The sequence below is a fragment of the Jaculus jaculus genome, chromosome 5 (genome assembly GCF_020740685.1).
Source record: "Jaculus jaculus isolate mJacJac1 chromosome 5, mJacJac1.mat.Y.cur, whole genome shotgun sequence".
Classification (NCBI taxonomy): Eukaryota; Metazoa; Chordata; class Mammalia; order Rodentia; family Dipodidae; genus Jaculus; species Jaculus jaculus.
The window spans coordinates 175,509,257-175,532,972 of record NC_059106.1 but is presented as its reverse complement, the minus strand read 5'-3'; the positions used below and the strand labels follow the sequence as shown (position 1 = coordinate 175,532,972).

Here is a 23,716-nt window from a genome sequence, read left to right as displayed (position 1 = left end):
CCCTAGCTGCTCTGGTAGGTCCAGGCCCTGGCTCACCAACTAGAAGAGATGAACAGAGGGGACACAACACCAAAATACCCAGTGTGCTCCCCACAGACCTGACAGGGGGCTGAAGTAGTAATTAGCTCCTCATACATCCCCGGGGTTATTTTTAAGCCTCGTTCTTCCATGGTTTATTTTTAAAGTAACTTTGGCACGTGGCTGGCCGACTGCCCTTCCCAGGTGCCTGTGCCAGTTTTGGCTAGGAATGGAGCAAGGCAAGATGGGACCCGTCCCTTAGGGTCCTGCACTGAGGGCCAGTTGCCTGCCCTCCCCACTTCAGGAAGGTTCCTGTTACCAGAATTTGGGTTCCTGTCTGGGACAAGAGACAGGTGGTGACAGCAGACTCTGGGTAGTTCCCAGGTCAGGCATTGTGTGACCTTGACAGAGGCACTTCACTATCAGAGCTCACCCACCTCCTTTCTCAGTGGGATGAGTGGGTAGTGACACTTGTCTCACTCACTGTCAAAACCCTCAAGGGTGAACCACAAATAAACATGATGCTTGAGCATAAGGGAATATTTTGATTAACTCCCACGCAAATAGACTGCCCCCTACTCTCCCACTAGAGCCCTCCTAGTCTCGTCACTCTCATTGGATGATTTTTATCCAGTCTATGCGAGCCCCTCTGCTCATAGTCATCCCTCTCCCACCTGCCGAGAGACCTTCCTTCTCATTTCCCATTGGCAGACAATCAGAGACAGTACAAGAGAGAGTACAGCTCTGCCATGTGCTTGGTGCATGACCTTGAGCAAGTACTTGACCTCTCTGTGGCTCAGTTCCTACATCTTTAAATGGGGATACTAATAGTCTATACTGAATAGGTTGTTTGAGAATGAAACGAGGTACATATATCAGCTTGCTCAGAGCAGTGCCTGGCACATAGTAAGCACTGTATAAATGTTAGCTAGTACTGTTTTGAATTGGGGAGGAGGAACTGTGACAGAGACATTTAATCATTTGAATAAAGTCAAGTGCAGAGAAAATCAACTTCCCTGGATTCCACCATTGGGCTAGGGGAGGGAAAGAAAGAATCAGACAACACTAAGCAGCAGCTGGAGAGGGTTAGGTCCCAGGGGAGGTCACCTGGGTCCTGGAGAAGCTGCTCAGCTAAGAGCTCTTGGCACCATAAAAAGCAAGCTCAGGATACCAGTGTATAACTAGGCAGCTGCATAGACCATGGAAGCCAGGAAGTCACTCTCCTGTTAGATGCTGGCTAGGCCCATTTCTTGCCTGTTCTGGGCTGTGAAGAGTGGTGCAGATGGACAGCCATGAAGGCAGGTTGCCGGCAGAGACTATTGGGAAGACGGGGGTCAGACAGAGTTGCTGAGTGAGTCAGGCTGGGAATGGGTGTTTGCCTCCAGGTCCTATGTGAAAAGCAGTATCCCCAAACATAGACTGAGAAGGAAGGGCCAAAGCCTTGTCATTTCCTTCTTCACAGGAGCATTTTCCAAAGGCATAGGTCATACTGGAATGTTTCCATGAAGAGTGGAGCCTCTGAGAAGGATCTGTGTCCCCTTGACTGAGGAAGCCGCACTGGTCCTTCACAGCCTGCAAGTTGAGAGAATGGGAGGCTTAGAGACAGGTCTTGAGAGGGACTCTCCCTTATTTCAGTGAATACTTTCTGCTTTAATGTAGCCAACTTGTACTTGCACTCTGTCCTGGATGGTGGACAGAGTCATGCCAAGAAGCCAGTGGGGACAGGCAGAGTATTGGAGTGTGTGTGTGTGTGTGTGTGTGTGTGTGTGTGTGTGTGTGTGCATGCGTGCGCGTGCGTGTTGTATGCACAGGCAAATAATAAGAGTGAAGACCCCAAATCCAAGAAGATGAGGTTCCACATCTGCCTGCAGGCCAAAGTCCCTGTTGCCTGGAGTCCCTCATCTCCCAGGCACAATGCCAGCCTCCACCATCTGAGCTCCTGAGCCCTGGGGAGGGTGCTGAGCCTAAGAAAAACCTCCTTTCACAGCTCCTGGCATCTGCTTCCAAACTCCCTGCCAGCTCAGTGTTGTCTGGGCCACTAGCCATGACCAGGAAGAAGAGTGAGAAGCAGGTGATAGAGACTGGTTGTCCCAAGGCCTCACCCCACACCCAGGCCATCCATCAAAATGGGCCTCATGAATTTGCTGAGTCTACACACCAAAGACGCTGGACACAGTGGGCTAACAAGAGAGGGACCTGCCTCTACCCACACCACAATTCCTGGCATAGAGCAGCGAGAGGCATAAGGTGCCCTTCTCTCAGCTAGGAGACAGGAAAAGGCATGACAGAGGAGGTGACCCTGAAGCAGGCCTGGGAGAACAGAGAAGCTGTGAGAGGGAACTCCAAGCTATAACTATACTATGAACAAGCTCTCAGAAACAAAGCTGACTTAGCTGCACTGAGCAACCAGGGTAAGAGTGTTAGGAAGGGGCTAGAGAGATGGCTTAGCGGTTAAGCGCTTGCCTGTGAAGCCTAAGGACACCGGTTCGAGGCTCGGTTCCCCAGGTCCCACGTTAGCCAGATGCACAAGGGGGCGCACGCATCTGGAGTTCGTTTACAGAGGCTGGAAGCCCTGGCGCGCCCATTCTCTCTCTCCCTCTATCTGTCTTTCTCTCTATGTCTGTCACTCTCAAATAACTAAATAAAAAATGAACAAAAATATTTTTAAAAAATCATTTAAGAGTGTTAGGAGTTTCAAAAAATATCAGGGCAAGTAGGAGTGACTTAGCTCTTAGATGAACAGCCTGCATGCTTGACCTGGAACTCCCAACTATATTGTGTCAAATTGTGTCAAGGGATGAGTAAGGTTTCTGAGTAGTGAGTGGCAGCTCAGAGGTATGCTGGATAAAATGTATAGACACACTAATAACAGCTACTGCTTCCTAAGACCCCCCCCCACACACACACACACATGTGCCAGGCCTTGTACTATGTACTTTACACATTGTTTTTCCAACCCCAGTTACCAACACTCAGTTACCTAGTAATATGGGACCAGAGAGGCAATGTGGGCAGTAAGAGAAGCCACAGGCCTAGAACAGGAGACTCAGGTCCAGTTCTGAAGCTGCACTTGAAGGCAAGAGGCTAACCTTTCCAGGAGTCATGTTTGAAGCTGTCGAATGGACACTGTCCCTGCCCAGTAGGCTGCACAGGTCTACTGTACAGATGCAACAGGAATGTTCCTGAATGTAGAATGCTGTGCTCATGTGGGTCTCCTAAAACCCAGCCAGGCCCTTCTGCTGTGCTGCTTACCTTGCAGGACACTCTGGGTCCCTGTGTATAGGGCTGGGTCCTCAATCTGGAAGGGCTGAGACATAGCCAGCACCCCTTTGGAGCAAAGCAAGTGAAAGGACTTCTGCAAAGAAACAGTAGCACTTAGCCAGGATCACAGGCCAGTAGCCAGAGTCAGGCCCTGCCCACCATTCTGTGCAATGAACTACTACTCCTATCTGTACTTTGTTCATACATGCTCTGGATTTTCTTCCCTGCAACTCTTAACTTGCATGTGACTTTGGTTCACCCTTGTTGTGGCTAGGATGCAACTCTGTAATCCTGCAACTCAATTAGTCAAAGCCAGCCCAGCCCATCAGCCTAGTACCTGAGAAAGTATGAGCCTAAATATTAACTAACATTCGTAGCTTATGTCAGCTTAGATCAGGTGTCCTACACTGGTCCAAGCCACTATGGCTTAGGTCATAATGACAGGATGTGGCTACCTAAGACCTCCATAAACTGGGGTTGTTACAGGAAGAACTATTCCAAAGAGGTAGGAAAGGGCAGACATTCCACTTGTCCCCTAAATGTCCCCTACCTGACCTCCTCTATTCCTGATCCCTGACTTCCACCCTCCCTAGCCTCACCTCCAGCTCTGTCAGCCTCAGGGCCATGCCAAAGCCTCCCAGAGTATCCATAGAGAACATCTAGGGGCTGCTCCCTGGACAGAAAGGACTGACCACCCAAGCTGTGGGTCCCTCTGAGTCAGATAACAGGGACATATTTCAGGGAAGAAGGGTTTGGAGCAGGACAGAATCCTCCATCTTCACATGATTTGAGACCCTGTTGTATACAGGGCATAAGATTCTAAGACCAGTGTGTCCCAAGGGGTTTTGCTATTCACATTCTACTGACAAGGTGAATGACCCAGGAGACAACCTGGGTGGTCAGCCTCCTCAAAGTCCCTGGACTTGGAAGGCCAAAGACCAAGACTGAATCCTAATCTTGTCCATTTTTATCTGGAGAAGGTCTCTGCTTTTTGTCTCCTCCTACCTGCCCACTACACATTCTCTGTTCCCAACCCAGCCATGTTATTTGTGCATCCTCCCTCAGCACTTAGCTGGTGCCTGGCACAAAGTCATGGGTGCTTAACAAATGTTGGCTTAATTAATTAATGAAGACAAGCTAAGAGGGAATGAAGCCATGCCTGTCTCCCTGATTTTCCAGCTGATATTCTTGAGACCAGCCAAGTCTCACAGTCTCCTAGGGCACTTACTTCCTGCTCAGCCTCCCCAGGTGCCCCAACTTCCTCTCCCTAAGGCCAGTGTCTTTTTCCTGGAATGACCATAAACTCCCTGGCAACTGTTACTTTCTGCCATCTGGTTCAATGTGGCGGTGGGGTCCTCAGTGGGAACCCCATGCAATCCCAGGCCTACTGCAAATGAGGAAAGGCTGGAGAGAACGAGGAAGAACCATTGCTAGGGCAGCACTTGCCTCTGCCTGTCCCTCACTAACATTTTTTCAGAGCACCTTAAAAGGAGAGTTCATGGAGGTCTCATTCTGCTGGACCATGGACCCTGATCCTTGAGCCCAAAGGACTCAGAGGCCACTGAAATGAGAAAGAAAACGAATAGGAGTTGGCCTAGAAAAGTGCCATTCACATAGGTGGCCTTGGCAAATCAGTCCCTCAGATCAGCCACCTTCCCAGGAAACCCTGGCCACCTGCTTTCCAGAACTCAGTCTCTGTTCTGCTAACATCAGCTAGGACCAAGGTGTCCCTGAACTCTGCTCATTCACTAGTTCTGTGGCCATAGTTATGAAAACGTGCTGTACCTCATCTATAAGGTGTAATTCATTCCTATCTTACCAGATTTCTGAGAAGATTAAATAAAATAATATGTGCAAAGCAATTAGCACAGTGTCTGGCATATAAATTCTCAGTAAATGTGGGCTTTATTATTACTGCTATTACTATCACTGAGCTACTAAGAAGTATAGTTACCACCTCACCCTTGGGAACTTCAGAGAAGCCAAAAGGAGACCAAACTATGAAACATTTGGAGGTAAAGGAGGAAAAGAAGGGGAGAAAGCCTAGAGAGATGACTCAGTAGGTAAAATGTTTATTGTACAACTATGAGGACCTGAATTTGATTCCCCGCACTCACCTAAAAAGCCACCATGGCTATGTATGCCTGTAACCCCAGATGAGAGGGGGCAGCCACAGGAGGCTAGGGATCACTAGTCGGCCAATGTAACCAGAAATGGCATGAGATTCAGGAAATAATGGGAAAGAGTGATATAGGAGGACATCCAGAGGGATGCACACACATGTGCATGTGGGAGAGTGCATATGCACATACATGTGCATGTACTGTATGTACTACACATACACATAACAAAAAGAAAGTTGAGGGCTGGAGAGATGTCTTAGAAGTTAAAGGTGTTTACTTTCAAAGCCTGATATTGGGACTAGATTGCCTAATACCTACATAAGGCCAGATGCACAAAGTGGCATGTGTGCCAGTTCATTTACACTGGCAGGAAGCCCTGGTGAGCCATCCCCCTGCCTCATTCTCTCTCTACACTTGCTAACAGATAAATAAACATATTTTTAAAAAACAGGGGCTGTGGGTAGGGAGGGAGGGTATTACCATGGGATACTTTTTATAATCATGGAAAATGTTAATAGAAATTGAGGAAAAAAAACAGGGGCTGGAAAGATGGCTTAGCAATTAAGGCACATGCCTGCAAAGCCAAAGGACCCAGGTTCAATTCCCCAGGACCCACATAAGCCAGATGCAGAAGGTGATGCATGCATCTGGAGTTCATTTGCAGTGGCTGGAAGTCCTGGCATGCCCATTCTCTCTCTTTGTCCTTTTCCTTTATCTCTCTCTCTCTATCTCTTTCAAATAAATAAGTAAATTTAAAAAAATTAAAAGCAAAAAACAGAGAGAAAAGGAAACTCAAGGTCCCCAGGAACAGGCTGCAGGACTAGAGGCAGGAGAATCCAGGCTTCTTGGGGCTCAGTGGGCAGTAGAACCTGACACCCACAAAGCTTCCCAACGCTCCAGCTTGTTTTAGTGGTTGCCTCTTCCTGATTCCACAAAGCCAGTCTGTGGGAGGACTGCCTGAAGTGGGATATAGGGCAGAGTTTGGGGATCCTGCTTCCCCTGTTCTTCAGATACAGGAGTGTTACCACTGAGAGCTGTGCTGAGCAGAGCAGCCAAAGGGCCCTCAGTCTACATATCTTATCAGTGCTGATTGATGGGCTGATAGGCAGCCAGAGGCCTAGCCATGGCTTTGGGCACCCAGGGTCTCAGTGAATCTCATCCCTCCCACTGAGGCTACTACTCTCTCTACAGTTTGGGAGTAGAAATTGTAGCTCCTCTGAAGTTCCAGAGCCCTAGAATGCTAAAGGGCCTCAAGAGCACCTCCTGCAGCCTGCTCATGTCCTAGAAGAGGCATTCAGGGCCCAAAGAGAGAGACAGAGTCTTTCTTGTGACCACACAGCACAGCTGGAACCCAGCCCCTGGTCTTCTGTCTCCTAACCCAAAGCGTCCTGGTGAAAAGAGAACTGCCCTTGACTTTCAACTTTGTTTCTGGAATTTACAGCCTGTGCTAAAATGTTCTATCTCTGAGCTTTAGTTTCCACATCTGAAAAATAGAATAATACTTCCTCTATAAGACTGCTGTGTAAGATAAAACAACAGAATGTATAGAAATTGCTTTGGCAATGAACAAATACATATGAGGAATTCTTATTACAGAACATGGAGCACAGTACATGTTAGGGGCTCAAAAATGTCTATTAGTTGAATGGACAAATGGCACTGATTTATTGAGGTGGGTGAGATCAGGGAAGACTTCCCAAAGAGTTGACTTTTCAGATAGACTTTGAAGGAGGAATGGAATCCTATCATTTGAGAAAAAGAGCATGAGAGTCCAGAATGTAGAAATGGGTCCTCCCTCATTGCACACAGCTATATTGCAAGGCACTTGGGAATTTGAGACAGAAGGATCACTTGAGCCCAGGAACTGAAGGCCAGCCTGAGCAACTTGGGAAAAAATGGAGGAAGGGAAGGAGGAAGGAAAAGGGGAGGGAGGGAAGAAAGGAGAAAAGAAGGGACAGATAGATGAAGAGAAAGAAGGAAGGAGGGAGGGAGAGAGAGAAGGAAGGAAAGAAGGAAGGAAGGGAGAAGAGGGAAAGAGGGAAGATAGAAAAAGAAAAAAGGGAAAAGAACCAAGCCCTCCTAAGAGTTATGTGTACCAGTTTCACAGGAAACTTTGGACACTTAACCCTGCTCAAAACTCAATCTTCTCCATGGGGCCTCTGCATGGTACTGGGTCAATTAGAGCTAGGAAGTTATTAAATACGTAAATCCAACATTCCAAAGAAGATCCTTTATGGGCCTTCATATCTAGCATCTCATTTGCTGGAGAAGAAAGATAGATAAGGGAGATGACATGTCTTAACCAAGACCTTGGAGCAGGCTCAGCCAACTTATCCATGCCTGACCCTGACTCACTGTCTTTTTTTTGTCAATAAAGTTGTATTGGAACACAGCCATGACCATTCATTTACATGTGCTGCTTCCATGATTCAACAGCAGAGTTGAATGCTTTCAAAAGATAACCATAGAAAACTTAAACATAAACCATCCTGCCCTTTATTTTAAGTTTGTTGCCCTCTATTCTGTAGTAAGGCCATGACCAAGCTTGGCTGGGCACCAAGCATATTGACTCCTATTTGGCTGTTCTTCAACTCCTGTGTACCTTCACCCCACTAGGCCCCACTCCATCCATAGCACTGTCCCTAGAGTGTGATTTCTAGCATCCAGGCTCTGAACCAATATCTAGGCTAGCCATGGAGCACCCCCACACACACCAAGACTCAACAGAGTTTCCTGTTGGAAGCAGTTTAACTCCTTTGGGGAGTGTGACAAGGACATATCTGCTTCTCCTCTGAGAACAATCTTGGAAAAGCAAGACAGCTTAAATGTGTATGAGTTGGGGCAGCCAAATTCCAAATGAGATGCAGCGTTCAAAGAAGCATGGCAGCGAATGGCATCTCCAGCCATCTGTAGAAAGTGCCAAGACCACATTAAACTGGGCTACATAATTGCCTTCTCAATGCCAGACAATCCCTAGTGAATACATTTGATTAAATATCCCACCATATCTAATCCACCAGTTCTGAGCTGACAGATGTCATGTCCATCTGGCCATAAGGACCCAGACAAGCCACTGACCTGTACCATTGGCACCTGGTACAGTGACTGGCCTAGGACAGATCCCATAGGCACAAGGTTACTGCCTTGCCAAGGACCCCTGGGGTTGTTGCCCTTACATGTGGCACTGGCCCTCCAGAACCCCCCACTCTATCCTGTTCAAATCTTATATGTCCTGCAGAGATTGATTCAGTGCCTGTTCCATGCTCCTTTCCAGCTGTGGAACACATCGTGCACAAAAAAAAAGACAAAAATCTCTGTCCTTGGGGAGCTTATTGTTTAGCTCACAATAAAATAAATGGCATTCCATTCACTGTGTATCCACTCTTTCTCCTCTTTCTTCCCTGCCTCTCCTCTTCCCTTTTTCTCCCCTCTATTTCCTCTTCCTTCAGTCTTCCCCGTTCCTCTCTTAAATTCCTGAATTCTCTGCTCAGGCACAAGTACTTGTCAACTGTGTCATGCTGAGGTCCCCTAATGAATACTTCTGTCCCCAGTTTCCCACTGTGCCCACCCCACCCCAACCCAAAAATTCCAGCAAATTCACATATCCTTCCCTCCTCTGGAGCTGCAGTGGCTCCCCATTACCTTCTAGATGAAATCTTATTCCTGAATCTACCCTTCTTTAGCCTTTACCTACCTCTGCAACTCTCATTTTCAGTTAAACTTCCTGCTCCATGAACATTGGGCAGACTTTTTGTTGTTAATTTTATAATGTTCATCAGGATGGTGGTTCATGTCCATATTCCCAGCACTCAGGAAAGAGGATCACTGGAGCCCAAGAGCTCCAGGTTAGCCTGTGGTAAGCCCTATATATAATAGGATTAAAAATAGTAATAATAATAATTCATCCTTTTCTATTCACTAAAGGAATAAATGGCTAGCAATATAGTTCAATAGTAGACCACTTGCCTAGCATGTTTGAGGCCCTAGTATCAAGCTCCAGTACAACAAAAAATAGAAAATAATAATAATGGACTTTTTATAGAATATATGGAAATAAAATTAAAATCAGATGAATTTCTAAGGTTCTTGTATATATGAAACTGATTTTCTAAGAGAGTTCACTGGTCTCTACTCAACCTCATTGGTAACAAAGCCACCACAAGTCTATTTTCTCTGTCTCTAATATATCCTCCTAGCATTATATCCTTGCTTTAGCAACTCCTCCTGTGAGAACCCTGCATCTTCCATTCATCCTTCAAAACTCAGGAAAAAGGCCACTTCCTCCTGAAAGCCCTCCCTGATGCCCTTACCAAAGTTTTGCATCTCCATTGCTTCTTCTGCCTCCACCTTAATCCCTCCTGAAAAAGACCACCTCTGATACATCTTTCAATAATATGTGTTGCAATAACCCCTGCTTTTTTTGTTTTGTTTTGTTTTGTTTTTATGAAACAGGGTCTCAATCTAACCTAGAGTGATCTGGAACTCACTCTATAGTCCAGGATGACCTTGTACTCACAATGATCCTGCTACCTCCAATTAAAATTATTTATTTATTTATTTGCATGTATGTGTGTATGCATGTGCATACACACATGTGCACACATATGCATGCACCAGCATTTTTTTTTTTTTTGCTGTTCCACACAAATGCCTATCTGACTTTATGGGAGTGGCTGGGGAATTTAATCCAGGCCAACAGGCTTTGCAAGCAGGTGCCTTTAACAGCTGAGCCACCTTCCCAATCCCAACCTCTGCTTCAGTTGAGACATTGAAACTTTCAAAAGTATTCCTACTGAGAAGTTTCATGTGATTTACTCTCACATGAAATAGTTTTTTATGGCAGGAACCTTGCTTAATTATCTGGTCTACCTTTCCTTGATATACTGCCAAATTTGAGTGTAGCCCAGTTGCAAGCTAGCTTTGAGTTAATGGATAATTCCAATCTGGCCTTCACTATTCCTTGGCCTGGCAGAATAGACTAAGATGGTCCCCTCCTTAGTACTAAACAGTTAGGGAATAGGATAGAACTTCCTATCCTGTCTCCATCATGACTTGTAGTATAGGGCTGGCTGTTCCCTGCTCCTCCCTGGCCTTAGTAAAATGGTTAAGTTGAGCCACACAGTATCTCACACTGCAACATTGATCCCTCCTGAGGCTCCTGCTCATGACACCCAAGCAGCCTTGAAGTGCTTATGAGGCCCCTGCACAAAGTCAGCCTCTGGGATGTCCCCAGGGAGCTGGGCCCTAAGGCAGGCCTGGCTGTAGGCCAGGCTGTCTGCAAACACTGACCTTGGCTGCAGCAGGGATTTTCCATGACACCAGCACCCTCCCTCTTAGCTCCCCCATTCCACATAGGCCTGACAGGGTGGGGGATGGGATGCTGGAGCTTTCCTGCATCACAAGTCCCCAGTCAGGAGCATCTGTGGGTGGGACACAGCTAAGGAGAGAAGGGAAAGCCATGTATCAGGAAAGAGCAACAAGAGACCTACTGTTGTGGAACTGGGAAGCAGCTGAAAGAGAAGATGCAATATGGAGCTGGGGTGGGGGGAGCAGGCCCTGAGAAGGGGAATGGCAGAGTAACAGGATAAATGCTATGTAGCATATCTATCCTTCAAGGAGCACTGGCCTGGAGGTCGACAAATTCCAGGCCCAGGTCTGCACGCTAGTCCCTGCCCCCACCCCTACCCAGCTCCCTGAGGTCCTTGTGGTTTTCTAGGCCTAGATCTGGGCTCAGCCAGACCTACAGCAGTGGGATTCCTTCTGATCCTGGAGTTTAACTCATTTTGAAAGGGCCAAGAGGGTCACAGCAAAGACAGAAGCTCTGAGTCACCAAAAGGCACTCCTGACATGGCTACCTCTCCTCCCAACTAGGGTCTGAGAAAGAGCTGTCTCATCCATCCTCATCACAGACTGACTGACTGTGCAGTCCTCTGACTTCTGGATGGAACCGCTTTGGTCTTCCAGGTAGAACAGCAATTGTTGAGAGCTGCCCCCACCAGAACCTACGTGGGATACCTAAGGGTATCTGTGCTCTTCAGCAGCCCCTCCCTCTACCTTAAGAGCCTGGTCTGGGCACCACTGCCAGTGACCTTCTACCTCACCTGCTTTAACACACCAATTCTGGTCCCATGTCCTGTCTCCAGCTCCTGAGGAGGTCGACTCAGTCCTTGTAGGTGATTTCCCAGGTGCCCCTCAGCTCAGCTTGCTAGGAAAAGCAAGTGGCCTTCTCTGCTTCCCCCATCCCACCTGGAGTCACTCCTCCCCAGAGCCCAGATCCCCTCTGGCTGTCCCATTAAGTTCAGGCAGCACTCCCAGATCATCCCCCCACCATTTCCATGGTACACAGCCTACGGGTATCTCAGACCACAGGTCACCTCATCCATCTTCCCTGGAGGCAAATGTTAGCCCAGCCAGGGCCATATTTACTTTAGATAAGTAGAACTGCCAGAGACAGGGTACAGCTGGGCACTGCCAAAGGTTGTGTGGTTCTAATCCACCCAGAGATGGAGATCAGGGACTCAGAGTCAGTGACCTTGGAAGAATGATCTTAGAGATTTTTGATGATGCTGAGGAGTGTTTCACAAACTATGTTCATACTGGACCCTTGTCCAGCAATAGCACTGTGAGAAAAATGTTCCACAGTCAAATGTATGAGAATCTTGATACATGCTCCCAGCTTTGACTAGCCAACATTCTGGTATTAAAATGAACTTGAAAGACCATTTTATCATGGGGTTCCCAAAATATTCATATTCACAGTTTTAATGATCCCAATCCCCTAAGCACTTTAAATTTGCTAGTTCACCAAATCCCACAGCAACTTGATGAGGTACCTCATAAAAGCCTCATTATGTCCATTTTACAGATGAGGAAACACAGGCACAGAGGGTTAGGTAGCCTAGCCAAAGTTAAAAGCTAATTGACTCTAGAGCCCATGCTCTCTCTACTACACTAAACTGCAGATTTCCTGTCTATTTTCAACGCTTCAAACATACAAGGATAAATTGATGCAATCACAGTCAATTGTCCCATGCTAACCCAAAGTTCTGATTGGCAAGTAGGTTAATTGCTTTTGATGGTGAAATAAATTAATTATGGTTTTAATAAGCATCTACTCAGTGCCCATTCTATGTAGTAAATACATTGTATTGATCATCATACCATATTTTGATCAAAATTTTGATCCTATAAATGGGTTGCATGAGCAGAAGTAATAATACAAGGCATCCAGAGCAGTTGGGGGTGTCGTGGGAACCTCCTTCCTTGCTGGGTCTACCTGTCACTAAGATGAGGGACTAAGGCTAGAGAGGACTTGGCTGAGACACAAAACTAGTGGTAGGCAGGCTCAGGGTAGACCCCCAACTTCCTACCTCCAGGCCCCAAGCACTCTCCTCCACTCAAGGCTGTGGCCAGTAGCCCTACTTTGGGGCCAGCTAGGGTAAGGGTAGGAGGCAAACAGGCAGGCTGGCAGGCTCCTAAGGCCAGTGGGGAGCAGGTGGCTGAGACCAGGCCATTCCATGGACTTAAAGTTATACTTTGACTAGAAGGATCCAGGCCAAAGGAAAAGAAAAGCAAATAAAAGGGAGGGTCAGACCCGAATCTTGCAGGCCCCCTGGAATCCAGAGCTGCACCCAATGTCTGAGCTCCTACAGCAGGAAGAAAAGAGAAGAACATAGCTCTGCCTACGGTTTATCCCATTTCTTAGTTTCTTAAGGCCCTAAAATATTTATACTAATAATTATCATTATGTCCAGCCACATATTGATGTTTATATCCAGCCACCTGGCTTCCTCAGGTGATTTCTACACTTTCAGTCCATTCCAAACCCCTCTCTTAGCTAAGTTACTTCTAAGAAGAAAGCAACCACTGATCCTGATTGGATGAGCAGATATTGCTTTATCATACCTGAACAGGTTCAGCAGTGAAAATATTGGTTTAAGAATCAAGTATGGGACTAGAGAGATGGCTTAGCAATTAAGACACTTGCCTACAAAGCCTAAGGACCCAGGTTCAATTCCCCAGTGCCCACATAAGCCAGATGCACAAGGTGGCACATCACACACACACATACACACAAACACACACGCCAAAAATAAATAAAATATTTAAAATTTAGTTGTTTTTTTTTTTAAGCCAGGTTTGATTCCAACACTTGGGGGGCTAAAGTAGGAGGATTACCATGAGTTCCAGGCCAATCTGGGCTATAGAGTGAGTTTCAGGTCAACCTGGGTCGAGAGTGAAACCTGCTTCAAAAAAATCAAGAATTGGGGCTGGAGAGATGGCTTAGTGGTTAAGCACTTGCCTGTGAAGCCTAAGGACCCCGGTTCAAGGCTCAGTTCCCCAGGACCCACGTTAGCCAGATGCACAAGGGGGCGCACGCATCTGGAGTTCGTTTGCAGTGGCTGGAAGCCCTGGTGTGCCCATTCTCTCTCTCTCTCTGTCGCTCTCAAATAAATAAATAAAAATAAATAAACCAAGAAAATCAAGAATTGGGCTGGAGAGGTGGCTTAGCAGTTAATGTGCTTGCCTGCAAAGCCAAAGGGTCCAGGTTTGATTCTCCGGGACCCACATAAGCCAGATGTACAAGATGGTGCATGCACATGCATCTGGAATTCAGTTACAGTGACTGAAGGCTTTGGCATGCCCATTCTCCCTTTCTCTGTCTCTTTCTCTGTCTCAAATAAAAAAAATAAAAATGTTTTTTAAAAAATCAAGAATAAGCCAGGCGTGGTGGCACACACCTTTAATCCCAGCACTCGGGAGGCAGAGGTAGGAGGATCGCCATGAGTTCGAGGCCACCCTGAAACTCCATAGTGAATTCCAGGTCAGCCTGGGCTAAAGTGAGACCCTACCTTGAAAAACCAAAAACCCAAAACAAACAAACAACAAAAAAATTAAGAATAAATTTCTTAAAATATGTATTTATATATTTGCAAGCAGAGAGAAAGAGATAGAAAATGACAAAGAGAAGGAATGGGCACACTAGGGCCTCTTGTCACTGCAAACTCCAGATGCATGTGTCTCTTTGTGCTTCTGGCTTTACATGGGTACTGGGGAATCAAACCTGGGCCACCAAACTTTGCAAGCAAGTGATTTTAACTGCTGAGCCATCTCTCCATCCCCAAGAATTATTTTTTTTAAAAAAAAATCAAGTATCCTGGTTAAGTCTTTTGCCAGCTGAGTGGCCTTGACCAAGTTGTTTTTCCTCTCTGATCCTCCATTGTTCATCTGTGTAACATAAGGACTGAGCCAAATGACCACTGAGGTAAATTCAGGATGAGAGAATAGCCCTAGTAAGTGCTCCCAGAGACAGAGGCTAGGTTCTCATGCTCAGGGCATGTTTGTAGGCTCTTTAGTCCAGCAAGTACTGGGAAAAGGTGCCCAGAGAGTAGCTGCCAAGAGCAACCCCTGTGTCAGTGCCCTAGAGGGACAGATGAGACCCTTTACCCAGAGACTCACTGGGCACAGCAAGGAGGCAATGATGGGTGACACCTTTAGCCCTCACCCTTACAAGCAGCCTCACTGTAGGCACATGGGACTGGCCAAACTCCCAATGACTTCCCAGAAGTCCAGGGTCCCCTGAGACCAGCTCCACCCTGGCTGGCAGTCCTCCAGGCTGGATGCCCACGTCAGCAGGTCCTCGTGGCTTTCTTGCCCTTTCACCGACTGACAACAGAACAGACAAAGGGACAGACGTGCTCACCCTGTGCCGCATGCTGAGAAACTCATCTCATGGGCATCACCCTCCTTTCCTATTTGTACCCTACCTGGTTCCATGTAGAATGCTCTCCTCTCTAGGCCTCAGTTTCCTTTCACAGGGTGACAACTGACTGCAATAAACTGGCAAGAATGCTGAATCAGAAAGACCTAGAAACCACAGCCAATTCACAAGGCCCTTTCAGGCTGTTCAACCCCAGCCATAAAGCTGTAAAGATGCGACCTTGAGGAAAGTTTTTTAGTTCAAAGTTAAAAATGCAAAAAAAGAAAGAAAAGAATCTCAACCCATGTGCTGGCGCATACCTTTAGTCCCAGCACTCAGAAGGCAGAGGTAGGAGAATCCCTAAGAGTTCAAGGCCAGCATGAGACTACATAGTGAATTCCAGGTCAGCATGCACTAGAGCAAGACCCTATCTCAAAACACCAAAATAAATAAATAAATCTGAATAAGAGCTTCTGGGCTGAGGAGATGGTTTAGTGGTTAAAGGTGCTTGCTTGCAAAGCTTGTCAGCCCAAATTCAATTCCTCAGCACCCATTTAAAGCCAAACACAAAGTGACGCATGCATCTGTAGTTCATTTACAGCAGCAAGTGCGTGCGCGCGCGCACACACACACACACACACACACACACACACACACACACACACAACCTGTAAATAAAAGAACGAGAGCTGGAGAGATTGCTTAGTGGTTAAGGCACTTGCCTGCGAAGCCTAAGGACTAATGTTCAACTCTCCACGTTCCACATAAACCAGACACACAGTGACACAAGAGTGCAAGCTGTACATGAGCACTAGGTGGCACACACATCTGGAGTTCAATTGCAGGAGCTAGAGGCCCTGGTGTTCCAATTCTCTCTCTCTCTCCCCAACATAAAGAAAAAGGCCAGTCTGTTGGGCTTACCAAAAGGAAGGAAGGTAGGAAAGAAGGAAGGAAGGAAGGAAGGAAGGAAGGAAGGAAGGAAGGAAGGAAGGAAGGGAGGGAGGGAGGGAGGGAGGGAGGGAGGGAGGGAGGAAGGAAGGGTGGAAGGGAAAGGGAGGGGAGGGGAAAGGAAAGGGAAGTGAAGGAAAAGGAAGGGAAAGGGAGAAGGGGAAAGGGAAAGGGGAGGGGAGAAGAGGGGAGGGGAAGGGAAGGGAGAGGGAGAAGGGGAAAGGGAAAGGGGAGAGGAGGGGAGGGGAGAGCGAAGGTAAAAGGAAGGGAAGGGAAGGGAGGGGAAGGGAAGGGAAGGGAAGGGAGGGGGAGGGGAAGGGGAGGGGAGGGGAGGGGAGGGGAGGGGAGGGGAGGGGAGGGGAGGGGAGGGGAGGGGAGGGGAGGGGAGGGAAGGGAAGGGAAGGGAAGGGAAGGGAAGGGAAGGGAAGGGAAGGGAAGGGAAGGGAAGGGAAGGGAAGGGAAGGGAAGGGAAGGGAAGGGAAGGGAAGGGAAGGGAAAAGGGAATTTCTAATGGGATGTCTGGCCTATGGTGAACCTGAGCATCTGCCCTCAAGGGTCTGGCACACCCAGGCTAGGCCACCCTGAGAGAGTGGTGATGGACAAAGATGGACTAGGAGCCTTTGGTCAGGTCTGGATGAGTCATTTGCTTTAAAAGTTACCAAGTTTGGGTGAGGGGGAGCAGTGGACTGGTTGAAGGTCCTGAGAGATGTAGTATGAACAAGAAGAAGATCAGAACAGAGGGAACAACGGGACTCTACAGGCAACCTAAATGAGCAGAGGCTGCCAGGCAGGTAGAGTTCCTTAGTAGCTGAAACTTATGATAGAATACAGGGCAAACCAGTAAGAGGAGTAGAAAGGTGGGCTATGTCTTCCCAATCCCACAGATGGCTTTGCTTCCTGATTTGTGCTCTTTGGCTCTCTCCCATAAGATCCCATCACCATTGCTTCTGCCATGCACTCCAAGGCTCCAAAAGACTTTCCTACCCAGTTGTCTCCTTTCTCCCAAGGGTACTCTGGCAGGTGGTCAGAGCAGGAAATGTCATCTTTAGGTCACCATCACCCTCCATCCAATTATAGACAAGGCAAGTGAGCCCCAGGTCACACAGCTGGGGCCAGGTCCATGCTCTACACTCCCTGGAGAGCCCTGTCCCCAGTATCTTGTCACCACCTCATAAACAGGAGGACAGGAAAGGATAGGATAAGAAGCCACTCTGTCTGGGGGCCTGCTCAGCTGTTGAGGTGAGTTGTGGACTGGCTGCTGGGCTAAGCTGGCAGGCACAATCTGTTATCACCCTGCTGGGGGCAAACAGGCCCAGCACTGTGGCTCAACAACTCAGCTGAGCAGCCCCTGGCAAAGGGGACACAGTGACTGTCTAGATGCCACAGTGGGTGCAGGGAAGTCATTCTAAGGACAGTGCTGAAATTTCCATACCCCAAACAGCTGCCCCAGACCTCCCTGAGCTTCAAGATTCAAATGGCCCTGGGTTGGCAGAGATGCTGGCTTTACTGGAACTCAGCTACTCTCAAGCCAGTGCTCTTGGAAATGTGAGAGTACTCTGGCACCTCGTTCATAATTAATCAGAGAGCTATTATTGGGTGTTTGATATCTCCCAGGCTCTAGGCTAAGTACACTGCATTCATTATCTCACTTCTCCCCAAAGCCTTTGCAGCAAGTAAATTAGTAGCCCCATTTCACAGATGTGGAAACTAAGGCTCAGAGTTGGAAGAGGGCAGAATGTGAACTCAGACAAAAGTATACAACATAATATCAGACCTGCAGTTTAGTCATCAAGTGTGTTTGGGGTCCTCTTGGGAGGTAGAACTTAAGAAAAGAACATGGGTTAAAGAGATGGCCTAGTGATTAAGGCACTTACCTGCGAAGCCCAAGAACCCAGGTTCTATTCTCCAGGTCCCATGTAAGCCAGATGCACAAGGTGGCAGATGTATCTGGAATTCATTTGCAATGGCTAGAGGCCCTGGTGTGTCCATTCTTTCTCTCTCTCCCTCCCCTCCTCTTTGTCTCTAATAAATAAATAAATCAGAAAAAGAAAAGAGCATGACAGGCCCAACAGTGTCCCCCTCAAGCTAGTGTTTAGCTTTGCATAGTTAAGGGCTCTGGAGTTCAAAGCTTCTCAGTACCACTCGAGACACTAATCACCTTTAGCTAGGAGGAAGCCAGGAAGACTGCCTAAAAGAAGAAGTATTTGGTTATTTTATTTGGCTTCACAGAGTGAAAAACTTGGAAAGGCTGCTAAGATTTCATAACCATAATTTATTTGATAAAAGTTGAGATACAGCTGAGCTGATGGCTCACACCTTTAATCAGGAAGCTGAGGACTATTGTGAGTTCAAAGCCAGCCTGGGCTAGAATGAGACCCTACTCAAACAAGCACCATCAACAGCAAACAAAAAAAAAAGTTGAGATATTTGGGCTAGGAAAATAGCTCAGTCAATAAAGTGCTTTCCTTGCAAGCATGAGGACCTGAGCTCTATCCCTCGTAGTGGAATTAAAAAATTAAAATTAAAAAAAAAGATGGGCATGGTAGTGCACACTTATAATCTCAGTAATGGACAGGCAGAGACAGATAGAATCCTGGGGCTCACTGGTCACCCAATCTAGGCTAATAGGTGAACTCCAGGCAAGTGGAAGACTGGAAGTTGCTCTCTGACCTCCATATGCATTTACACATAGGAGCAACTGTGCCCACGTACACATTGTACCAGTATATACAAGAACATATGCACACATATAAAAAATAAAAGTTGAAGGCTGTAGGGATGGATTATCGGTTAAGGCATTTGCCTGCAAAGCCAAAGGACCCTGGTTCAATTCCCCAGGACTCACATTAGCCAGATGCACAAGGGGGCGCACACATCTGGAGTTCGTTTGCAGTGGCTGGAGGCCCTGGTGCACCGAGTCATCTTCTCATTCTCCTTCTCTCTCTCCTTCCCCCCCCCCTTCTCTCTCTGTCTCTGTCTCTTTCTCTGTCAAATAAATAAATACATATTTTTTAAAAAATAATAAAAGTTGAGATGTTTATCCTTACTTGTTTGATGAAAGAAGTAAGGCCAGACCAATGGACCTTTTACAAGTGAGGAAATATGATCAGAGAAAGGAAGTCATTTTTCCAAGATTTCAAAGCCACTAGTGACAGAGCTACAACTTGTGCCCAGGACTTCTGAGTTCCCATCCAGAGTCATGTTCCTGGCAGGTAGCCAGGCAGAATATTTATTTACTTGTTTATTATTTATTGATTTTCCGAGACAGGGTCTTGCTATCTATCCCAAACTGACTGTCCTCAAACTTGATCCCCTACCTCAGTTTCCTGGATGCTGAAATTACTGCTGAGCACTATCACACCCTCTTGGGGCAAAATTCTTGATGGTTGTTTGATGGTTGGTTCAGAGAGAGGTTTGAGTCTGCCTGGCTCATGTTTAAGAGTACATACAAAGGCCCAAACAGTGAGGACAAGGGCAGAAAGAGAGTAGGGCACAGAGATTGTCTCGCTAGTCACAGTAGCACACTGGAAGACACTCAGGACTCCTGCTTTGCCAAAGGTAATGTCCTGTTCCCATGAGAACAGAGCCTACTTTTGGGCCATTCCCAGAGGAAGACTCCAGAGCACCAGTCCCAGCCTGGGGGCTGATGATGACACTGGAGCATTCATCCACCTGGGAGGGGCCCAAGCAAGCCAGCCTCTTTTCTTTGCCACTACTGAGCCAGCTTCCCCAGGAGACTGGAGGACTCCAGAGACCACCCCATCCCACTGTGCCCCATAAGCTTTGGTTTCAGCAGGGAAATCATCAAGGAGCTATGCATGTCTCAGTTGTCCTCTCTCCAAAATGAATGGCAGAACGGACGTTAAAAGCCATGAGGGAAGAAAGAAAAGAAGGAAGAGGGGGAGGGACTGAGAGAAAGGAGAAAGAAAAGCAGGCCCAAAATTGACAAGGAGGAATGGGAGGGTATCTGCCAGGACAACCCCCACAGGGTATGCTTTCTCTCCTCTGCCCGGCTTCCCTCAGGATATGGCCACGCAGCGCCCAGCACGGATGGCGGCAAGGTTTTCTGCATGTTCTACGCGCTGCTGGGCATCCCACTCACGCTCGTCATGTTCCAGAGCCTGGGCGAACGCATTAACACCTTCGTGAGGTACCTGTTGCACCGCGCCAAGAAGGGTCTGGGCATGAGGCGCGCCGACGTGTCCATGGCCAACATGGTGCTCATCGGCTTCGTCTCTTGCATCAGCACGCTGTGCATCGGCGCCGCAGCCTTCTCCTACTATGAGCACTGGACCTTCTTCCAGGCCTATTACTACTGCTTCATCACGCTCACCACCATCGGTTTCGGCGACTACGTGGCGCTGCAGAAAGACCAGGCGCTGCAGACTCAGCCGCAGTACGTGGCCTTCAGCTTCGTCTACATCCTCACAGGCCTCACGGTCATTGGCGCCTTCCTCAACCTCGTGGTGCTGCGATTCATGACCATGAACGCCGAGGACGAGAAACGCGACGCCGAGCACCGCGCGCTACTCACGCACAACGGGCAGGCGGGCGGCAGCAGCCTGGGCGGCCTCAGCTGCCTGAGCGGCGGCCTGGTGGACAGCGCGCACCCCGGCGACCCCGCCTCGTGCGCGGCGGCGGCGGCGGGAGGCGTCGGGGTCGGAGTGGGAGGCAGCGGCTTCCGCAACGTCTACGCCGAGGTGCTGCACTTCCAGTCCATGTGCTCCTGCCTCTGGTACAAGAGCCGCGAGAAGCTGCAGTACTCCATCCCTATGATCATCCCGCGGGACCTCTCCACGTCCGACACGTGCGTGGAGCAGAGCCACTCGTCTCCGGGAATGGGGGGTCGCTACAGCGACACGCCCTCGCATCGCTGCCTCTGCAGCGGGACGCAACGCTCTGCCATCAGCTCGGTGTCCACAGGCCTGCACAGCCTGGCCACCTTCCGGGGCCTCATGAAGCGCAGGAGCTCCGTGTGAACACCCCCTGGAGGCCTGGAGCACCTGCGAGAGAGCGGGGTGGGGCTCCTGTGGTGAGGAGTGGCACGGGTCAGCCAGGAGGCCCCCTAAAGATGCCTTTGGGCCAGTGGGACGCCCCCAGCCCCCCACCACCACTCTTCCCCACCCTACACCCCTCCCTTCTCCGATTGTGCCTGCTTGCACCAGCCAGCAGGAGGCTGGGCTCTGAGGACCACTGGAGCCCCCATCTCGAGCCCTACAAATTCCGAGAAATGTGAAACTTAAGGGTTGGAGGATGGTTCTTGGAGGGAAGGCAGCCTCTGGGAGCCTCCTATCTTTTGGGAAATCTAAGAAGCTCCCCAGTCCTCAGAGGCCCTGTTGGGACCCAGATCCCCACCTCCTGAGGAGACTTTTGTTCCACGTTTATTCGTTTGCATCTCTACTTATACCTCCCCTTGGCTCCAAAAGCCAGGGAATCTTTGTCCAGGTCACCCCACACACACACACACTCAGTCCCACTCTGCTCCCTCTTTCCCAGCCGTGTCTCCCAGCCTCCCACCACCTTCTGTGTCATTTTGCATGGCTATGCAGTTATGGAGAAAATGGAAACCCCAGCAGTCCCTAAACTAATCCTCAGAGGGCAGAACAGAAAGAAAGAGCAGGCCAGCCACAGGAGATTGGAGAGAGGGGAGTATGAAAACAATGGCTCCCAAGTCTTCAGGGTGGTGGCATCTGCAGGTGAGCTCCCTAGCATCTAGTGACATATTCAATGGCTCTGGAACACTCCACCTTGGAACAGACCCTCAAGGTGTTGTCCTTGGCTTCTGCCACTACTGAGAATCAACTCTACAATTTGTAGAGTGATTTTTTTTTTCAGGCCCATAAAACCCTGTCCTACCTACTCATTCATTTGAGTGTCACAACACTCCAGTTAGGTCACCAGGGAAGTTCTTGTGCCCATTTTACAGAGGAGGACACAGGCAACATGACTTGCCCAAGGTGATACAGGTAGCAAAGAGAAGCCACAAATTTGTTCCCAGCTCAAGTGCTCTTTCTTCCAGCTCAGCCTGCTCTTGGAAGCAAAGCCTCTGTCCCAGCTCCCTAGGATTGTATAGGGTGGCTAAGGATTAAGCCAGACCCAGAAACCCTGACTGGGGCCGCTGCTGAGGCTCAGTCTCTGCTACTCTTGGCCTCAAGGCCAAGGCTCTGAGTGGACCCTTGTCTCTGGACCACTTGATAACAGGCAAGGAAGTCCTTGGGACCAAGGTAAGCAAGGCTGGGTCTCATGTAATAAAAGCCAAGAACTAAAGCTCTAGGAGTTTGGGGATCAGACAAAGGGACCAACAAGCTAGCAGGTATATCCTGTGGCATTATCCCTGACCCCACAGCTAGCATGAGTACCCATGTCCCCAGTTGTTTAGACTTGGGCTTCGACTGCAGCCAGGAACACCCCTCTAGGCAAGGGGCTGGGCCTGGTCTGCTCTCCACACCCCCACTTGCAAACCAGAAGCCAAGTGGAAAAGTAGTAAATGGATGATGCTCTTAACTTGCTACTGTGGACCTTCAGCTGGAGGTGGGATAGTGCCCAGGGCAGCATCAAGGGTGAATGAGACTAGGGCTATACTTCAGTGGTGGAGCACTTTCCTAGAATGCTCAGGAACCTGGGTTTGATCCCCAAGGCCACACAAAAGGAAAAAAGGGGAAGGACATCTCCTCCCAGTACTTCCCTTCCCATACTGTTTCCCTGACCAGCTCCACGTGACTGAGCAAGATAACCCTGACAAGTTGGGAAGCTGGAAGAAGGGGCTTCACCCCAGCCATGTCTACTAGTCTCTGGGGACACCAAAAGGGAATCAGTATGGCCTATGTGCATCCCCTGTCAGTGTGGAAGAGCTGGCTAACCATGTGCCAAAGGGGAATGGAGCTCAGGAGCTGGAGAGGTGCCCTCTGTGTTAATGTTGGGCTGGGAACAGTGCTGACTGCCTCTGTCCTGTGTATGACCCTGCCCTCGAGGGGTCAAGTCCTGTCAGATCCGAGGGAGCCACAACCAAAGTTGCAGAGAGAGGGTGGGGAAGGCAGCAGAATGGCCCTGGGGCCTGAGCATGGGGGACTGCTGGTCTCCAGTGGGGTCTTTCCTAGGGAACTGGAAGGCCACTGTCACTTCCTATCTCACCCCCTCCTACTGCAGGCAGCCTTTCTGCTTCCCCAATGCCTTATGCCTGGGCACACTGCCACAGAATATGCAATATGTGTGGGTGACAGTGCCTTGCACCCACAACTGCCTGGGCAGCTCCTGACTCCCCAGGCTGTGGCTGTCCTGGCCCCCTCAGCAGCTCCTGCCCATCTGTCTTCATACTGAGAATGGCGCCTAATAAATGCTGTCCATGGAGACCAGGCTCTGGCTCCGACTCCTCTGTCGTTGGTCACTCTTGCCATTGCCAGACCATCCTCCTGCCCCATCCTGCTAGTCATGGTCTTCTATGTGTCTAGCATATTATTCTCAGGCTAACTGTACCTGTTTGGGGAGCCTTGGGAGGAAACCTGGGGAGTCAGCCCTGGCTTCCCTTTGGAATTTCTCAGAAAATAAAGATCTCTCCAGTAACATCTGAAAACAGACTATGCTAGCAGGACCTTGGAAATGATCTGGTCCCATCCTCTTATATATGAGTAAACTAAGGTCAGAGAAAGCAAGTTACTTGCCCTGAGTT

At 48.7% G+C, this 23,716-nt stretch overlaps 1 protein-coding gene across 1 annotated transcript in view; it reads left to right on the top strand.

Annotated features, from left to right (window-relative positions):
- The window catches only part of Kcnk3 (potassium two pore domain channel subfamily K member 3), a 42,747-nt gene extending 19,350 nt beyond the window's left edge, over window positions 1–23,397 (top strand). The window contains exon 2 of the mRNA XM_004669356.3: window positions 20,074–23,397. Coding sequence (XP_004669413.2) covers window positions 20,074–21,029 — 956 coding nt within the window. The 3' untranslated portion in view covers window positions 21,030–23,397. The remainder of the gene's footprint in view (window positions 1–20,073) is intronic.
- Window positions 23,398–23,716: the final 319 nt, after the last annotated feature.